The sequence below is a fragment of the Pan paniscus genome, chromosome 18, assembly GCF_029289425.2.
Source record: "Pan paniscus chromosome 18, NHGRI_mPanPan1-v2.0_pri, whole genome shotgun sequence".
NCBI lineage: Eukaryota > Metazoa > Chordata > Mammalia > Primates > Hominidae > Pan > Pan paniscus.
Genome location: NC_073267.2, coordinates 4,132,435 through 4,152,402, shown reverse-complemented (window position 1 = coordinate 4,152,402; position 19,968 = coordinate 4,132,435). Strand labels below are relative to the sequence as shown.

The 19,968-nt window shown below is 45.0% G+C and overlaps 2 protein-coding genes across 11 annotated transcripts in view; one reads left to right on the top strand and one right to left on the bottom strand.

Moving 5' to 3' along the window:
* DNASE1 (deoxyribonuclease 1) overlaps positions 1-15,788 on the bottom strand; it is a 54,447-nt gene extending 38,659 nt beyond the window's left edge. For 5 of the 9 annotated variants that reach the window (XM_055100763.2, XM_055100765.2, XM_063598309.1 and 2 more), the window contains exon 1: positions 15,674-15,788. The gene's annotated coding sequence lies outside the window, so the exon portion shown is untranslated. Of the gene's footprint in view, positions 1-15,451 lie in introns of all 9 variants that reach the window. The other 4 variants (XM_063598308.1, XM_014341646.4, XM_063598311.1 and 1 more) reach the window with 3 other exon arrangements.
* A 48-nt stretch (positions 15,789-15,836) lies between these two features.
* SLX4 (SLX4 structure-specific endonuclease subunit) overlaps positions 15,837-19,968 on the top strand; it is a 29,846-nt gene continuing 25,714 nt past the window's right edge. For both annotated transcript variants that reach the window (XM_034939686.3, XM_003815133.7), the window contains exons 1-2: positions 15,837-15,898; positions 17,891-19,025. In XM_034939686.3, the coding sequence (XP_034795577.3) occupies positions 18,491-19,025 (535 nt within the window). In that variant the 5' untranslated portion in view covers positions 15,837-15,898; positions 17,891-18,490. The remainder of the gene's footprint in view (positions 15,899-17,890; positions 19,026-19,968) is intronic.

Sequence of the window (19,968 nt, the reverse complement as noted above, 5' to 3'; positions counted from 1 at the left end):
GGATGGCTTGAGCTAGAGTTCAATGCTGCAGTGAGCCGTGATCATGCCACTGCACTCCAGCCAGGGTGACAGAGCAAGACCACCCTGTCTAAAAAAAAAAAAAAAAGGATATGTCATGCAAACACTAATCAAAAGACAGCTGGAGTGGCTATATTAATGTCAAACAAGCAAAGTAGACTTCATAGCAAAGAAAATTACCAGTGATAAAGAGGGCCGGGTGCAGTGGCTCACGCCTGTAGTCTCAGCACTTGGCCAACATGGGAGGATCACTTGAGGCTAGGAGTTTCAGACCAGCATGGGCAACATAGGGAGACCCTGTCTCTACCAAAAAAAAAAAAAAAAAAAAATTTAAATAAGCATGGTGGCATGTGCCTGTGGTCCCAGCTCCTCAGAAGACGGAGGCAGGAGAATCACTGGAGCTCAGGAGTTCAAAGCTGCAGTGAGTTTTGATCACATCACCGCGCTCCAGCCTGGGTGACATAGCAAGACCCTGTCTCTAAAAAACATAAAATAGAATAAATAAAAGAGGGCTATTACATAATGATAAAAAAGATCAATTCATCAAGACAGCATAATCCTAAGTGCATACGCATCTAACAAAAGAGATTCAAAATACATGAAACAAAAACTGACAAATGAAGAACATACAAATCCACTATCAGAGCTGGAGACTTCAACACTTCTCAATACATAGAACCAGTAGAGAGAAAATCAGCAACCTGAACACCATCATCAACCAACTGCATCTAACTGACATCTAGAGGACACTCCACCTAACAACAGAAAAATATATAGTGTTTTCAAGTGTTCAAGCTTGGAGCATTCAAGACGGACTATATTCTAAGCCATAAAAGTCACAAAACAAATTTTTAAAAATTGAAATCATATAAAGTATGATCTCTGACCATAATGGAATTAAACTAGAAACCAGTAACAGAAAAATGAGGGAACTCTCCAAACACTTGATATTAAGCAACATACTTCTAAATAACCATGGCTCAAACAGGAAGTCCTTACCACACTAGCTATTGTCTAGCAGTTATCTTCATTTTGTTCATGCTGCTGAGTTTAGTGATCGCTCACTGTGGTTTAATTTGCATTTTCTTTGACTAAATAAGTTGAACACTTCTTCATACACCTGTTGGCCACTCAAGTCTCTTGCCTGTTTTTCTATTTTTTTTTTTTTTTTAGGATTTCTTTAGATATTAATCCTTTGTCATTGTGCATATGATACTAGTCCTGTGCACATCACACGCATCTTCTAGTCTGTGATATCTTTACACCCTTTTTGAGATAGGGTCTTGCTCTGCTGCCCAGGCTGGAGTACAGTGGCAGAATCACGGCTCACTACAGCCTTGACTTCTCAGGCTCAAGTGATCTTCCCACCTCAGCTTCCAGAGTAGCTCGGACTACAGGCGCATGCCCCGACACCGGCTAATTTTTAAATTGTTTGTTCAGACAGGGTCCCACTATTTTGCTCAGTCTGATCTCAAACTGCTGGGCTAAAGTGATCCTTCTGCCTCGGCCTCCTGAAGTGTTGGGATTACAGGCATGAGCCACTATGCACAGCCCTTTACACCCTCTTAATGGTGCATTATAAAGGTTCTTAATTTTAATGTCATATAATTTGTCACTTCTTTATGGTTAGTGGTTTGTGTCCCTGTTTAAGAATTTTTTGCCTACCCCAAAGTCATGAAGATTCCCTCCTATGCCTTTTTTAGCACCTTTATTCTATATTGGCTGTTTCATTTATTTATTTATTTTTTGACACAGGGTCTTGCTCTGTTGCCCAGGCTGGAGTGCAGAAAGGCGATTATGATTCACTGCAGCCTCGACCTCCTGGGCTCAAGCGATCCCATTTCAGCCTACTGAGTAGCTGGGAGTAGAGGCATGTGCTACCATGCTGGCTAATTTTATTTAAACAATTTTTTTTTGCAGCGATGGGTCTCACTACACAGCCCAGGCTGGCCTTGAACCACTGGGCTCAGGCAATTCTCCCTTCTCAGTCTCCCAAGTTTCAGAGACTACAAGAATATACCACCATGCCTAGCCCCATTAGTTTGTTTTATTGTTTTTTGTTTTGGAGACAGAGTCTCACTCTGTTGCCCAGGCTGGAATGCAGTGGTACGATCTCGGCTCACTGTAACCCCTGCCTCCAGGGCTCAAGCAATTCTCCTGCCTCAGCCTCCCAAGTAGCTGGGATTACAGGCATGCACCACCACACCTGGCTAACTTTTGTATTTTAGTAGAGACGGGGTTTCACCATGTTGGCCAGGCTGGTCTTGAACTCCTAACCTCAGGTGATCCGCCCGCCTAGGCCTCCCAAAGTGCTGGGATTACAGGAGTGAGCCACTGCCCCCGGCCCCCATTAAGTTTTAATAAGAAAAACTGCAGGCTGGGCATGGTGGCTCACACCTGTAATCTCAGACTGTGAGAGGCTGGGGCAAGCAAATCACTTGAGCCCAGTTCGAGACCAGCCTGGGCAACATGGCAAAACCCTATCTCTACTAAAAATAAAAAATAAAATAAAAAAAAAATTAGCCAGGCGTGCTGGAAGAAACCTATATTCTCAGTTACAGAAATAGAATACAGGCTGAGGTGGGAGGACTGTTTGAGCCTGGGAGGCAGAGGTTGCAGTGACCCAAGTTCCCACTACTGCACTCCAGCCTGGGTGACGACAAAGTAAGACTCCCTCTCAAAAAACAAGAAAAGAAAAATTGATTGCAAAAAAATTGTTACACAATGTTTGCTGGTTTGGGCCACCACTGGGAATGGCTTTGCCTGTCTAGATGTTCGGATGCTGAGCACAGTCCACCCAGTTGGACTGCTCCAGGTATAGTACACAGTGGCTGCTAGATTCAGGGTCTTATGGGAACAGCTTCAGCCACTGTGAACCCAGCCAGGGGCGGCAAGGGCATTCTGAAGGTTTAGAGCTCGGCATAAGGGACACTAACCCAGTGCCTAGAGCACCACCAGCTGCCTTACGCAGCTGGCCAATAACAATTTTAATGTAAAAATAAAAACTCTAGAAGAAAACATGGAGAAAATTACTTTATAATCTCAAAGTAGAGAAGACCTTGCTAACCAAGGACACAAAAGCCACTAACCTTTTTTTTTTTTTTTTTTTTTTTTTGAGACAGAGTCTCACTCTGTCGCCCAGGCTGGAATGCAGTGGCGCAGTCTAGGGTCACTGAAACCTCTGCCTCCCGGGTTCAAGCGATTCTCCTGCCTCAGCTTCCTGGGATTACAGGCGTGCACTACCGCGCCCAGCTGATTTTTGTATTTTTAGTAGAGACGGGGTTTCACCATGTTGGCCAGGCTGGTCTTGCAATCAAGTGATCCGCCTGCCTTGGCCTCCCAAAGTGCTGGGATTACACGTAGTGAGCCAACGCACCTGGCCTCCATACTGTTTTCTATATAGAGGTTATAGTAATTTACAGTCCCATTAACAGCATATAAGCATTTCCTTTTCTGTGCATCCATGCCAACATCTGTTGTTTTTTGACTTTTTAATAATAGCCATTCTGACCAGTATAAGATGGTATCTCACTGTGGTTTTGATTTGCATTTCTCTGATTACTGATGTGAGCACTTTTTCATGTTTCTTTGCCACTTGTATGTCTTCACTTGAGAAGTATGTGTTCTTGTCCTTTGCCTACTTTCTCTCTAATTCCTGGCCTCAAGTGATCCTCCTGCCTCAGCATCCCAAAGTCCTGGGATTACAGGTGTTAGCCACCACGCCCAGCCTTTGCTCACTTACTAATGGGTTTTTTTTTTTCTTGTTGAGATCCTTGGAGATACTAGGTATTAGTCCTTTGCCAGAGGCTTAATTTGCAAATATTTTCTCCCATTCTATAGGTTGTCTATTTACTCTGTTATTTCTTTTGCTGTGTAGAAGTGTTTTCATTTAATTAAGTCCCATTTGCCTATTTTTCTTCTTGTTGCATTTGCTTTTGAGGTTTTAGTCATATATTCTTTGCCTAGGCTAATATCCAGAAGAGTTTTTCCTAGGGTTTCTTCTAAGATCTTTAGAGTTGCAGGTCTTATGTTTAAGTCTTTAATCCACTTTGAGTTAATTTTTGTATGCGGTGAGAGATAGAGGTACGGTTTCATTTTTCTATATATGGTTAGCCAATTTTCCCAGCACTATTTATTGAATAGCGTGTCCTTCCCCCACTGCATATTTGTCAACTTTATTGAAGATCAGTTGGTTGCAGGCAAGTGGCATTACTTCTGGGTTCTCTATTCTGTCCCACTGATCTATGGTACAAAAATATGTACAAGTACCATGCTGTTTTAGTTACTGCATGAGTAGCTAGGACCACAGGTGTGCACCACCATGCCCAGCTAATTTTTTGGGGGGGACGTGGGGGGCAGGTACATTAGAGATGGAGTCTTACTATGTTGCCGAGGCTGGTCTCAAGCTCTCAAGAAATCCTTTCCCCTCACTCTCCCAAAAGAGGCCTTGTAGTATAATTTCAAGTCAGGTAATGTGATGCCTCCAGCTTTGAAGAACCTTTGTTCATTACAAGGCATCATTAAGAGAACGTAAAGGTGAGTCAAACACTGGAAGAAGGTATGTGCATACAAGAAAAGTCATTTTACTACAAAAAACTGTAAAGCTCTACATGGAAAAAATTTTATTAAAAGTCAAAGCCAAGCCAGGTACAGTAGCACATAGGTGTAGTCCCAGCTACGTGGGAGGCTGAAGTAGGGGGATCACTTGAGCCCAGGAGTTCAAGTCTAGCCTGGGCAACATGGTGAGACTCCACCTCAAAAAAGAAAAAAATTTTTTTAAAGTCAAATGATAAAAACTGGTAAAAAGTATCTGTAACATTGTAACACTATATCCATTTCCACAATATAGAGTTCTTACAAATCAACAGGAAAAAGATTAATCACATAATCTTACAAATCAATAGGAAAAAGATTAATCACACAATCTAAAAGAATGCAAAGCCCACAAACATAAGGTCATAGGTAAACAAGTAGCTTTTAATCATGTGAAGAAAATACTCGTTTCCTCAATGAAAGAAATGTAAAGTAAAGCTACAAGACACCAATTTTTAACCGCTGAAATAGTAAAAGACAAAATGTTTCATGATATATTCTGTGAGTGTGTGGATATGAGTAAAAAGACATTCATTGTTAACGGAATGGAAACTGATTCAGCCTCCGTTTTTTTTTTTTTCAGTCTTGCTCTGTCACCTAGGCTGGAGTACAGTGGTGTGATCTTGGCTCACTGCAACCTCCACCTTCCGGGTTCAAGCGATTCTCCTGCCTCAGTCTCTGGAGTAGCTGGAATTATAGGGGTGCGCCACCATGCCCAGCTAATTTTATATTTTTAGTAAAGACGGGGTTTCAACATGTTACCCACGCTGTTCTTAAACTCCTGACCTCAAGTGATCCACCTGCCTCGGTCTCCCAAAGTACTGGCATTACAGGCATGAGCCACCACGCCTGGCCAATTTGACTTCTTTAGAAGGTAACTGGGTAACACCCCAAAACACTCTGATTTACCCATATCCTTTGACCCAGCAATTCCACTTATGTTACAGGAATATCCTACAAATATATGTGCAAATCTGTATAAAAGTATATACAAGTATGTTCAATGCACCATTAGCCATTGTAGAAGGAAATGAAGGCCATCTAATGTCCCTTGATAGGTGATACAATGAAGTATGAATGTATCCAAATGATGACATATAATGCAACTGCTAAACAAGATGATAGATTTATATGTAATAAGGAAAAATCTCCAAGACAGTTCATTAAGTTGCAAAAACGAGGTTCAGAACAATGGGTAAAATGTGCTACCGTTTATTTACATTGGGGAAAAGCAGGGATATATATTTATATTTGTATGCGCACAGAATTATCTGGAATATTTCAAGAAGCCTCTGAGGAGGGAGTTTGGAGGTCAGGGGGCCAGAAGTAGGAGGGAATTTTTGTACCCTTCTGAAGCTCCTGGACAAAAAAAATTAACAATGTCCAGGTATTCTTTTCTAAAACAGGTAAACCAGGCAAGAGCAATGGCTCATACCTGTAAACCCAGCACTTTTGGAGGCAGGAGGATCACCAGAGGCTAAGAGTTTAAGATCAGCCTGGGCAACACAGCAAGACCCCATCTCTACAAAAATTTTTAAAAGTCAGTTGGGTGTGGTGGCACACGCTTGTACTCTTGGCTACTCGGGATACTGAGGCAGGAGGATTGTCTGAGCCCAAGAGTTCGAGTCTATGCTCGTGCCACTGCATTCTAGCATGGATGACAGCAAAACCCTGTCTCTAAAAAAAATATAAAATAGGCCGGGCACAGTGGCTCACACCTGTAATCCCAGCACTTTGGGAGGCCGAGGCGGGTGGATCACGAGGTCAGGAGTTCAAGATCAGCCTGGTCAATATGGTGAAACCCCGTCTCTACTAAAAATACAAAAATTAGCCAGGCGTGGTGCAGGCGCCTGTAATCCCAGCTACTCGGGAGGCTGAGGCAGGAGAATCGCTTGAACCTGGGGAGCGGAGGTTGCAGTGAGCCGGCATTGCACCACTGCACTCCAGCCTGGGTGACAGAGTAAGACTCTGTCTCAAAATAAATAATAAACTTTAAAAAAAAAAAAATCAGGCAAACCAAACAAAACACACATACCCTTTAGCCTAGAAATCCTAGATTTAGGACTCCTTCCAAAAGAAATAAAAACACACATATATAGGTTATAAGTACAAAGACATTTATTGCATAATCTATAATGATAAAAACTATAAATATATCTTTATCAACAGGGGAATGTTTGATTAAATATGGAATATAATATGGCTTCCTATCTACTGACTTAGAGAAATGCTCATGATGCAATATGCATAGTATAATTCCTTTTTTTTTTTTTTTTTGAGACAGGGTCTCACTCTGTCACCCAGGCTAAAGTAGAGTGGCATGATCACAGCTCACTGCAGCCTCGAAGTTACAGTGAGCTATGATCAGGCCACGCTGCACTCCAGCCTGGGTGACACACTGAGTACTCCATCTCTAAATAAATAAATAAAAGGTTTCTTTACTAATTATACGAAGCCTTTTGATCTCTGAAATGCTTGTTACCCAGTCACGTGACTAAATGATGTGATGAATGATGTGACTCAATGAATGTAATGTGGTAAATATGACATGTAAACTTTTTAAAAGAAAAGCCATACACAGGCCTGGCGAGGTGGCTCATGCCTGTAATCCCAGAGCTTTGGGAAGCCGATGCAGGTGGATCACTTGAGGTCAGGAGTTCGACAGCAGCCTGGCCAACATGGTGAAACCTCATCTCTACTAAAAATACAAAAATTGGCCAGGCGTGATGGCACATGCCTGTAGTCCCAGCTACTCAGGAGGCTGAGGCAAGAGAATCACTTGAACCCCGGAGGCGGGGGTTGCAGTGAGGCGAGATTATGCCACTGCACTCCAGCCTAGGTGACAGAGCAAGACTCTGTCTCAAAAAAAAAAAAAAAGAAAAGCCATACATATGAATTTTCGTTATATTTATAACCAATCTGCTGACTCGATGAAATATTTAGTAGAGCTGTAAATGGAAATTAGAATTTTTTAAAAATACTGAGGGCCAGGCGTGGTGGCTCACACCTATAATCCCAGCACTTTGGGAGGCCAAGGCAGGAGGACCACTTGAGCCCAGGAATTTGAGATCATCCTGGGCAACATAGCAAGACCTGTGTCTACAAAAAAAATTTTTTTTTTAAATTACCTACAGGCGGCCAGGCGCAGTGGCTCATGCCTGTAATCCCAGCACTTTGGGAGGCCGAGGTGGGCAGATCACAAGGTCCGCAGATAGAGACCATCCTGGCTAACACGGTGAAACCCTGTCTCTACTAAAAATACAAAAAAGTAGCTGGGCGTGGTGGCGGGAGCCTGTAGCCCCAGCTACTCGGGAGGCTGAGGCAGGAGAATGGCATGAAACTGGGAGGCAGAGCTTGCAGTAAGCTGAGATCACACCACTGCACTTCGGCCTGGGTGACAGAGCGAGACTCTGTCTCCAAAAAAAAATAAATAAAAGAAAGAAAGAAAATTACCCACAGGCCAGGCATTGTGGCTCATGCCTGTAATCCCAGCACTTTGGGAGGCCAAGGTGGGCAGATCACTTGAGCGCAGGAGTTTGAGATCAGCCTGGGCAACATGGCAAAACCCTTTCTCTACTAAAAATACAAAAAATTAGCCAGGTGTGGTTTTACATGCCTGCAGTCCCAGCTACTAGGGAGGCTGAGGCAGGAGGATCACTTGAGCCTGGGATGTGGAGGTTGCAGTGAGCTGAGATTGCCCCACTGCACTCCATTCTGGATGATAGAGTGTAACCCCATCTCAAAAAAAAAAAAATTACCCAGGAGCCCTTCTAGCTCTAGCTACAGGTAGGCTGAGTCAGGAAGATAAGGAAGTTGGGAAGATCAGAAAGATCACTTGATCCCTGGCAGTCTGAGGCTGCCATGAGTCATGATTGTGCCACTGTACTCCAGCATGGGCAACAGAAACGAGACCTTGTCACTAAAAAAAAATTACAAAACGGAAATAAGCAAATGTTCAGTGTAACATGTATTCCATTCTATACTACATTTTGTTCATTCATGCACTGAAGGGCATTTAGACTGAATATGAGGTGTACACGTTTTTGTTTGAGCATTTTTTCTTTTTGACGGAGTTTCGTTCTTGTTGCCCAGGCTGGAGTGCAATGGCACCATCTCAGCTCACCATAAACTCTGCCTCCCAGGTTCAAGTGATTCTCCTGCCTCAGCCTCCCAAGTAGTTGGGATTCAGGCACCCACCACCAAGCCCGGCTAATTTTTATAGTTTTAGTAGAGACGGGGTTTCACCATATTGGCCAAGCTGGTCTCAAACTCCTGACCAGAGGTAATCCGCCCACCTTGGCCTCCCAAAGTGCTGGGATTACGGGCGTGAGCCACCGCGCCCGGCCCTTAAACGCTTTTTCAATTTTTTTGGACATATCCTTAGAAGCGGAATTGCTGAATCATATGATGATTTTATCTTTAACTTGTTCAGGAACCTCAAACTGCTTCCCACAGCAGCTGTACCATTTTACATTCCCTCCAGCAATGTATCAGAGTTCTAACTTCTTTACATCCTCACCAATACTTTTTTTTTTTTTTTTTAGGAAATGGCTGTCCTACTGGCCATGAAGTGGTATCTCACTGCAGTTTCAATTTGCACTTCTCTAACGATTCATGATGCTGATCATCTTTTCATGTGCTTGTTGGCACCTGCCACTCTTAGGAATGTCTATTCAAGTCCTACGTCCATTTTTTTTTTTTTTTGGTCTTGGCTTCTTCACAGGACAAGTTCTACCACGCCCATTTTCTGAGTTGTCTTTTCATTGAGTTGTAAAAGTTCTTTCTATATTGTGCTACTAGAATGTCTTAGTCCATTTGGGCTGCTCTTACAAAATACCACAGACTGGGTAGCTAATAAACAACAGAAATTCTCACTGTTCTGGAGGCTGGGAAGTCCAAGATCAAGGTGTTGGCAGACTCTGTCTGGTGAAGGCCCACTTCCTCTAATGGCAGAAAGGGTAGGGGGTTTCTCTCTTGGGCCTCTTTTCTTTTTTTAAAAAAATTTTTGTAAAAATGGAGTCTCACCTTGCTACCCAGGCTGGTCTCAAACTCCTGGGCCCAAGCAATCCTCCCGCCTCCGCCTTCCAAAGTGCTGGGATTACCGGCATGAGCCACCACACATGGCCACAAGGGCCTCTATCCTTATCCTTATGCACTAATCCCATCACCTTGCGGGTGAGGCCTTCACATATGAATTGGGTGGGGGGAGACATAAACATTTGGACAGCAGCATAGATTCTTATCAGGTATATGATTAACAAATATCTCCCATTCTGTGGGTTTCCTTCTCATTTTCTTGATAGTGTACTTTTACACAAAAAAGTTTTTAATTTTGATGAAATCCAATTCACTATTTTTTGTTGTTTCTGCTTTTAGTGTCATATCTAGAGTCTACTGCCAACTCCAAGGTCATAAAGATTTACCCTTGTAGTATTCTTTTTTTTTTTTTTTGAGATGGAGTTTCGCTCTTGTTGACTAGGCTGGAGCGTAGTGGTGCGATCTCGGCTCACCGCAACCTCCATCTCCAGGGTTCAAGCGATTCTCCTGCCTCAGCCTCCCGAGTAGCTGGGATTACGGGCGCACGCCACCACGACCGGCTAATTTTGTATTTTTAGTACAGACGGGGTTTCTCCACGTTGGTCAGGCTGGTCTCAAACTCCTGACCTCTGGTGATGCCAAAAGTGCTCGGATTACAGGGGTGAGCCACCACGCCCAGCCTACCCTTGTATTCTTCTAAGAGTTTTATAGTTTTCACTCTTCCATTGGGTCTTTGATCCATTCTGAGTTAATATTTGTACATGGTATGAGGTAAGGGTCTAACTTCATTCTTTTGCATGTGATATCCTGTTATCCCAGCTCCATTTGTGGAAGACACTACTCTTTCACCATTGACTAGTCTTGGCATCCTTGACAAAATCAATTGCTCATAAATATAAGGGTTTATTTCTAGACTCTCAATTCTCTTCCACTGACCCATATGTCTATCCTTATGCTGGTACAGTACCACACAGTCTTGATTACTATAACTTGTAATAAGTTTTGATATAAGGAAGTACGTTCTTGAAAAAGAACAAAGTGGCTATTTGGGTTTTGGGTATTAAGAGCCCCTTGCAATTACATATGAATTTATTTATTTATTTATTTAATTTATTTATTTGAGACACAGTCTCACTGTATCACCCAGGCTGGAGTGCAGTGTTGTGATCTTGGATCACTGCAACCTCCATCTCCTTTTATTTGAGACAGAGTCTCACTCTATCACCCAGGATGGAGTGCAATGTTGTGATCTTAGATCACTGCAACCTCCATCTCCTGGGTTCAAGGGATTCTCCCGCCTCAGCCTTCCAAGTAGCTGGGATTACAGGTACCTGCCACCACACCCGGCTAATTTTTATATTTTTAGTAGACATGGGGTTTCACCATGTTAGTCAGGCTGGTCTCGAACTCCTGACCTCAAGTGATCTGCCTGACTCAGACTCCCAAAATGCTGGGATTACAGGCGTGAGCCACCGCACCCGGCCAATTCCATATGAATTTTAACATCGGTTTTTCCACTTCTGCAAAAAAATTAAAACGTTGTTGGGATTTTGATAGGGATTCTGCTGGTAGATGCTTTGGGGGGAGTTTTGCTGTCTGAAACCTCCCTTAAATTTGTCTAGCAGAACATATAGAGCAAAATCACACAAAGGCAGCAGTGGCAGGCAGCACACTGAGAGAAATGCAGTGCAACTCATCTCGAATAACTTTTGTATACTTATACACGTAAAAACAGTTATTTCCTCTCCTGATTTCACCAATTTTAGCAGTCTAGAAAATGTGACTATACAACAGTAAATAAAAGTTAACATGATCAAAGAACTCAGGAGACAATTCTTTCCTTGTTCAATCTGCTGTCTCCCCAACCCCTGTCAAGATAAAGGAGAGGGAGGTGGACAGGTTATGGCTTTACAATTTATAATCAAACCACAGACCTGGGATAAGGGCCCTTCAATTCATCCTCCCAACTGTTTAAAACATGAACTCAGTGGAAGATGCCAGAAGCTTTAAAAAAGGAAATATTCCAGGAGGGTAAGGACGTTATCATCACAGCATCTTCAACCTTTGCCTTTTTGCCCTGAACCCAAAAATTACCGACTCCTATGAACTGGGAAAACAGCACATCTATTTGGAATAACACAGTTTTTTCATGTACTTCTGCATCCATTTTCTCTTTCAGATAAACCCTGTAAAGTTTACCAAACACAAGGACTGTCTGCACCTTTTAGTATCTGACATCTTCTTTCATCTCCCTGGTTGTTCTGACAGTGCAGTGGGTTTCCGCCTCAAATGCTTACAGGGAACACACAATACTATTCCTACTGAAATAACATCCATCTAGTAACACTGTTTCTGAACACTGCCCCTCAACTTAGTCATACTGGGTGACTTCTAACAGCATGAACCCCAGGGCTTCTGCTGGAGTAACAGTCACAATAGGGTCCAGGACAAGGTGGCTGCCATTGTTCACCTTGAGCCCAAAGAAGCAGCTGCCCCAGTTATGGATGGCTTTGTTCCTTGAAGGGAGGAATTATGTATAATTGGAAATCCCATGCACCACCCTGACCCAGCTCTTGCCATCTCTCTTATACTTAGCCTACAGTGTTTGTTCAGTTGGTGCTGGTTAAATGCAGTGCTTCTCAATCTGGAGACCATCAGAATCATCTGTGAAACTTTCAAAAGACACAGGTTGAAAGATTTATTCAGTAGGCCTAAGAGTGGTGTCCCAGCTTTTCCAATTAAAAAAAAATTCCACAGGTGATTCAGTTGAGAATCTCAGGTTTAAGAAAACTCTCTTTTCTAAACCACACTTCAACTAATTTATTTTATGTAAATAAATAATATAGCCAGATTTGGGGTTGGGGGAAAGAGGTAGCAAAGACTTTCTTCACCAGGACTCTAAGAGATTTAAATCCTAAATAGGAAACAGGCACTTCATTTTCAGTCTGACTGGAAAACAGTAATTTCTACCATTACAACTATCCTTCATATCGTCCCAGCCATGTCCATGTTTATTAGCTGTTTAAAAAAATTTTCTGTATCCTATGATATTTTGAAATCTTAAAAATCTTGCTGGCAGGGAGACTGCCTCTCCCAGGTCTAATTCCTCAAGACAGTAAACAACTTACTTGGGAGCATGCCTCTCACAGGCAAGTCAGCCTCCCCCTTTATCTAACTCTCACACACCAAGCCAGTATTTCTCCTGCCCTAAATCATCCATGGCCAGGTACCAAGCAACTAGAGACCACCCAAAGGCAAAGCGTGATGGAATTATTTAAATTATCCAATCCTAAAATGTTTACTCTGCCCTGACTTGCTATTTCTGAGGAACCCCATTAAAGGTTCTGGCCTAGACTTTCTCCTTGTTCCTATTTCTTCCTCCTAACCAAAAGCTGATGCCTCCCTTGTGGCTCTGAACGTGGTGGCACGCCTCCTTGAGAAATGTAAGAAAATTATTTCAGGCCAGGCGCGGTGGCTCACACCAGTAATCCCAGCCCTTTGGGAGGTCCAGGCAGGAAGATCGCCCGCCTGAAGTCAGGAGTTTGAGACCAGCCTGGCCAACATGGTGAAACCCCGTCTCTACTAGAAATACAAAAAATTACGCCGGGCGCGGTGGCTCACACCTGTAATCCCAGCACTCTGGGAGGCCAAGGCGGGCAGATCACGAGGTCAGGAAATCGAGACCATCCTGACTAATATGGTGAAACCCCGTCTCTACTAAAAATACAAAAAATTAGCCAGATGTGGTGGCGGGCGCCTCTAGTCCCAGGTATTCGGGAGACTGCGGCAGGAGAATGGCGTGAACCCGGGAAGCAGAGCTTGCAGTGAGCCGAGATCACACCACTGCATTCCAGCCTGGGCAACAGAGCGCGATTTTGTCCAAAAAAAAAAAAAAAAAAAAAATTAGCCAGGCGCGGTTGCGGGCGCCTGTAATCCCAGCTACTCCGGAGGCTGAGGCAGGAGAATCGCTTGAACCAGGGAGGTGGAGGTTGCACACACCACTGCGCTCCAGCCTGGGCAACAAGAGCCAAACTCCGTCGAAAACGAAGCAAGGAAGGGAAGGAAGCAAAGAGAAATTATTTCAACAGCACTGGCCTCTCCATGTCGTCACTCAGTCTCCTCTATAAATTCAAGTCCCAAGACACCCTGCCCTACCCTTGCCTCTGGGCTGCTTATCATTCTTGTTCTGTCTTCTTTATCCAGTTGGAAACCATATTACAAACTAACTTAGATTTCCAAGCCAGAGACAAGTAAACACCTCCTAAATCCTTCATCAAGGAAAACGTCTTGGAAGGTTTTGAAGCTCAACATTCAGAATCAACTGTAGTCTTACCCAGTAATTCCACTCCTAGAACACAAAAACTTGTGTTATGAACACGAATGTTCATAGCAGCATTATTTCTCACAGCCAAAAAGTAAAAACATCCATATGCCCATCACCTGATACATGGATAAACAAAACATGGTCCATCCAAACACGTGATTATGCAGCCATGAAAAGGCATGCAGTACTGATTAATCTACATGGATGAAATCTTGAAAACATGCTTAATAAAAGCCCAGCAGAAAAAGCCAAGTATCACATGATCCCATTTACATAAAATGTACTGAATACGCAAAACCACAGAGACAGAAAGCCGATAAGTGATTGCCAGGGGATGGGGTCGGGGGAATTGCGGAGTGACTACGAATGGGTACGGCAGGTTCGATTTGGGGTTTTAAAACGTTCTGGAATTAGCGACGATGGCTGCAAATCCTGTGAACGTACTGGAAACCACTGAACGTACACTTCTAGTGTGCATTTTATGATATTGTATCTTTTAAAAAACATATTGTCTGCCCTGCAAACTGATTCCTTTACACCTCTCCTGTGTTCATTATTTCAGTGACTGGAGGCACACTACTCTCAGATGCTAAGGCCAGAAACCGGCAAATCGTTAACAACTGCGTCTTGACTATGCTCCATATTTCTCCATTCTTTTCGTTCCACCTCCTAATTCGGGCCGCTCTCACTTTTCATTTAGATTATGTAATAGCCTCTTAATGGGTGTCCTGGCCTCATCTGTTCTCACCGTAATTAGGCCTTTAAAAACAAAATCTTACACCGGGCGTGGTGGCTCACGCCTGTAATCTCAGCGCTTTGGAAGGCCGAGGCGGGAGGATCTCTTGAGGCCAGGGCTCGAGACCAGCCTGGGCAACATAGTGAGACCCCCTCCCCGCCCCCACCGCCCGTCTCTACTTAAAAAAAAAAAAAAAAAAAGCCGTGACCGGTGGCTCACGCCTGTAATCTCAGCGCTTTGGGAGGCCGAGGCGGGCGGATCACCTGAGGTCAGGAGTTGGAGACCAGCCTGGGCAACAGAATGAAACCTAGTCTCTACTAAAAACACAAAAATTAGCTGGGCGTGGTGACTGGCGCCTGTAATCCCAGCTACTTGGGAAGGTGAGGCACAAGAACCGCTCGAACCCGGGAGACAGAGGTTGCAGTGAGCCGAGATCGCGCCACTGCACCCCAGCCTGGGCAACAAGAGCAAAACCCCATCTCAAAAAACAAACAACAAAAAACCTTCAATGGCTCCCGACGACCCCAAGTTGAAGCTCAAACCCTTAATACGACGTGTAAAGTCCCTCAAATGCCAAGCCGTGGCAAACCTCTGCTACCTTTCCCCCAGGCCCTGGCTGGCTTCACCCTAGCCCTGCGGAAGAGCTCGGGCATCCCCTCCAGGCACCTGAAGCGCGGTACAATCCCCTCTTCACGTAGCTAACCCTCCCCGAACTCCAGGCCTCTACTCTCACGCCACCCCACCTGAGAGGAAGCTTCTCGGGCCCCCAGGCCAGATTTGGTGCCTCTCCCGGTCCCCCTCACACCGTCCACTCTCCGCTCCACAGGCAGGTATGCCCAGAGGGGGCCGCCATTGTATCCGCGAACATTTCCTGAGCCAGCTGGGGAGGAATCAGACTTTATCTCACAGCTGCCACAGTGCCTTAAACTCACCCTAACGCTTTCTCAACAACTAATAAACTCCACCTGAAGCAAGCGCCGCTTCCGCCTCGCCCCGCCTCCTGCCGACCGGAAGCGCTGGCCGCCGCGGGCCCGCGCCCGGCGCCGCAGAGGAAGACGGGAAGCGAGGCTGCCGCACCACCGCGCGCGCCCGCTCTGCGCCTGCGCGCAGGCAATTCTCCGCGGGGGCGCGGGCGGCGCATGCGCAGGCGCGCGAGTCTCCGTTAAGAAGGTGCCGCGGCGGCGCCGGAGGTAGGAGGAGCCGGGCTGTGGGGCTGGGAGTCTGCACCCGGGAGGCGGAGGTCCTGTCATTTCGGGCCGTTCTCGCTTTCCTAAGGGAGAAGAGCCTTTCTCGCCCGTCTCCCTCGCTGGCTCCGTGGCCTCGGCAGGCCCGCAGCCCCGACGGAGAGGCAGGAGCCGCACTCGAGTGGAGAGGGGCCGGGGCCCGCCTGGAGGGAGGAGGGTGGCGGATCCGGATCCCCACGGTGGTCTCGGTCCGGGCCAGTCCGGGGATCGGGGTTCTCCGTCTGACTTTAGAGCCGTTAGAGTCTTTGGCAGCCCTTTTCCCAGACGGGGAACCCCTCAGCCCCTTTCCGTAGGTCGCCGGGTTGGGGGAAGCGGGAGGGTCCGCCCCTTACCGATCCATTCATTCATCCCTCGCCTGCTGTGAGCCGTGGGCTGCGGTAGGTACGAAGCAAGGAGGCACAAGTCCCCTTCCCTCTGGAAACCTGCAGGCTTGCAGGATCCGTTATGTCATTCAGTAAATCTTGATTGGGCACCTATAGGAGGAGATAAGACTGTTGTGAGGTTCATATCAACAGAGATACGGAGATCAACACAGTTGTGGAGGGTGGAATTTGTTCCAGCCGCTCCCCGCATCCAACAGGATAAAATTCACTTTGCCTAGCCTGACCTTCCAGGCCCTTCTGAGCCAATCCTTTCCTCTCCCCGCAGCGTTTTCTCCTACACCTTTCTCTCTACTCCCATTATACCGAACTCTTTGCAATTCATGAATTCAACAAGTAGTTGTGGAGCACTTATTTCAAGTCAGGCACCAGATCAGCCAAAGAGGTTGCAAAGTAATAGATGGATCTCTACCCTCCTGAAGTGTTGAGCTTAATGGGGGACAGATAATAAGCCGATGAATAAAAACACAAGAGCGGATAGTTTCGAACCACACTTCCTGGGTTTGATCCCAGCCCTGCCACTGTGAAAGCTGTTTCTGAACTGGCTTTAAGCCAGTTCCTCGTTCTGCTTGCGCGTGTTTCCTTGCCGTAAAGACAGGATGACAAGAGATTCCACCATATAGGCTTCTTGTAAGGATTAAACGAGTTTGACTTGGAAAGCAATTGGAACAGTGCTTGGCACACAGTAAGCATTCAATAGATATTATCTGTTTCATATGATTATAACCTATGACAGATGCCATTGTGAAAACAGTGGACGATGATAGGGATTAACGGGGATGGAGTCGGTCCATAAAGGATTAGAGGACACTTCTCTAAGGGGAAGACACAGAAGAGAATGCGCCAGCCATACAAAGTAGATTCTAGGTAGGAGTATTTTCAGCTCTGGAAAACAAAATGATTAATTAGATTCCTTGGACAGTGGAGATTGCATTATTGTATTTGAAAGGAATAACTTTCTGCCATTGGGTCATTCAGTTTTGATTTTTGAACCCCACTTAGCTGTGTGCCAAAGTAAACAACCATGCTCACGAGGCCCAGCCTTTGCACACAGGCGACATTCCAGTCATCCAGGTTTGGAGAGCCTTGCTGGGTTGAGAAGATAAGTAAAAGTGACCTTTTCTCTCCTGAGTGTTCATGAGAATATAATGTCTCTTTCTGTCTCTTATGTTGCAGTATTTACAGAAAGAGCCTCTTTAACAGCCAGGGGTCTTAGATCAGTGTAGGAGATAGTTTTCCTAGATTTGGGGATCATCCTGTTTCTGTGGTGACTGCCTTTTATGGGGTTTGCTCCCTAAATTTCAGTTAAGAAAACACTCTCCCAAGATGCACGTATTTTAATACCTGTGGAAGAACATGCTTTGACAGGTTTCTAGGTCCTTCTGTCGTGATGTCTGATAGGACGGTTAGACCATGTTAACCAGGCTGGACTGAGTATTTGACAGTATTGTTACTCCGAAGACTTTTCCCTCACCCCACATGCCCTTGTCCCTCCCTGGAAGAACTGGCATAAAATGACAATGTCTGATTACACTTACATGCTTTTGGTTTTCCACAGATGTGTAATTAAGTGAACCATATATGTTTCATCATCATGGAGATCTTGGAGAATTATCTGAGCACCAGGTTCATATGTATTCGATCTCAGAGGCATCTATTGGACAACAAAACACTCTTTCAGTTGTGAACTTTATTTATTTATTATTATTATTTTTTGAGACAGAGTTTTGCTCTTGTTGCCCAGGTTAGACTGCAGTGGCACGATCTCGGCTCACTGCAATCTCCGCCTCCCAGGTTCAAGGGATTCTCTTGCCTCTGCCTCCCGAGTAGCTGGGATTACAGGCGTCTGCTGCCACGCCTGGCCAATTTTTTGTATTTTCAGTTGAAACGAGGTTTCACCATATTGGCCAGGCTGGTCTCAAACTTCTGACCTCAGGTGATCCACCCCCTGCCTCGTCCTCCAAAAGAGCTGGGATTACAAGTGTGAGCCACCGCGCCCGGCCCAGTTGTGGACTTTAACAGAGGGAAGCTTTAAACATGTTTAACCACAGGCCCAATTTGAACAAAGATACTTCAATCATTATAGAGAGGAAAACAGTACTTTTTGTTCAATTGTGCAAACTCTCCAAGTATCTAATGGAGAAGTAGAGAGGAACCCATGAAACTGAGTGTGAATGAGGCTCAGCTAGGCTTCTACTTGGGTTCACTTTCTCATCTGTCTGCCTGTCCTGGGATTGACCCTCGCTCCTCTGAAGACCAGCCTGAAAGCCTTAAAATTGGTCAGATGATGGATGAGTCTGATGAGGACTTTAAAGAACTCTGCGCTAGCTTTTTCCAAAGGGTGAAAAAACATGGAATCAAGGAAGTGTCAGGAGAAAGGAAGACACAAAAGGCTGCCTCAAACGGCACTCAGATAAGAAGCAAATTGAAAAGGACCAAACAAACTGCTACCAAGACCAAAACCCTTCAAGGCCCTGCAGAGAAGAAACCTCCATCTGGCAGCCAGGCCCCTAGGACTAAAAAGCAAGGGGTAACCAAATGGCAAGCAAGTGAACCGGCCCTCTCTGTGAATGGGGAGGAGGGTGTGCTTGCCTCTGCTCCAGATCCACCTGTGCTCTGGGAAACAGCACAAAACACCCAGACGGGTAACCAGCAAGAACCATCGCCAAACCTTTCCAGAGAGAAAACCAGAGGTAATTTGTACTCTTTTAAACCAGGGGCTGGAAAACTTCCTGGAAAGGGCCAGATAGTAAATATTTTGGCTTTGTAGGCCACACAGACTCTGTCACAACTACTCAACTCTGCTGTCATAGTGAGAAAGCAGGCGTGGACAATATGTAAATGAACAGGCATGGCCATATGCCAGTAAAACTTTATTTACAAAAACAGGCAGCCAGCCACATGACCGTAGTTTGCTAACTTTTGGTTTTTTATTTTTTAATTTTTAAGCTTAAAAAAAAAATTTAGAGCTGGAGGTCTCACTATGTTGCCCAGGCTGGTCTTGAACTCCTGGACTCAAGCAATCCTCGTGCCTCAGCCTCTCAAAGTGCTGGGATTACAGGCGTAAGCCACTGCGCCCGGCTGACTCCTGGTTTAAACAACAGTCAAGAGAAACATAACCCGTGTGAATTTTTCACATGATTATGTTTGGAGTCCTCTGCTCTTTCAGAATTTCCTATGAAATTCTGTTATATGATTGACATGAGTTACACAAACAACACAATAATGCTGCTTCTCTTGTTTTCTTGAATTTATTCCAAAGTGGGTAAGTTGGACTGGGCCAGCCAATTTGGATAGGCTGCTGAGAGGGCCGCATGAGGACTCTGTGTGGGCTCAAGTCCCAGGAGAATCTTCAGGTTCTTTCTTTCTCTCTCTGAAGACCTTTTAATCTTTTCCTTTGTTATTGTTATTGATTTATTTACTTACTTAGTTTTTAGAGACAGGATCTTGGTCTCTCACCCAGGCTGGAGTGCAGTGGTGCTATCATAGCTTACTGCAGCCTTGACCTCCCAGGTTCAAGCAGTCCTCCCTGCCTCAGCCTCCCGAGTAGCTGGGACCACAGGCACCCACCACCGTGCCTGGATAATTTTTTAACTGTTTAAAGCAGTTTTCTTGCCCTGCTGCCCTTGGTATACT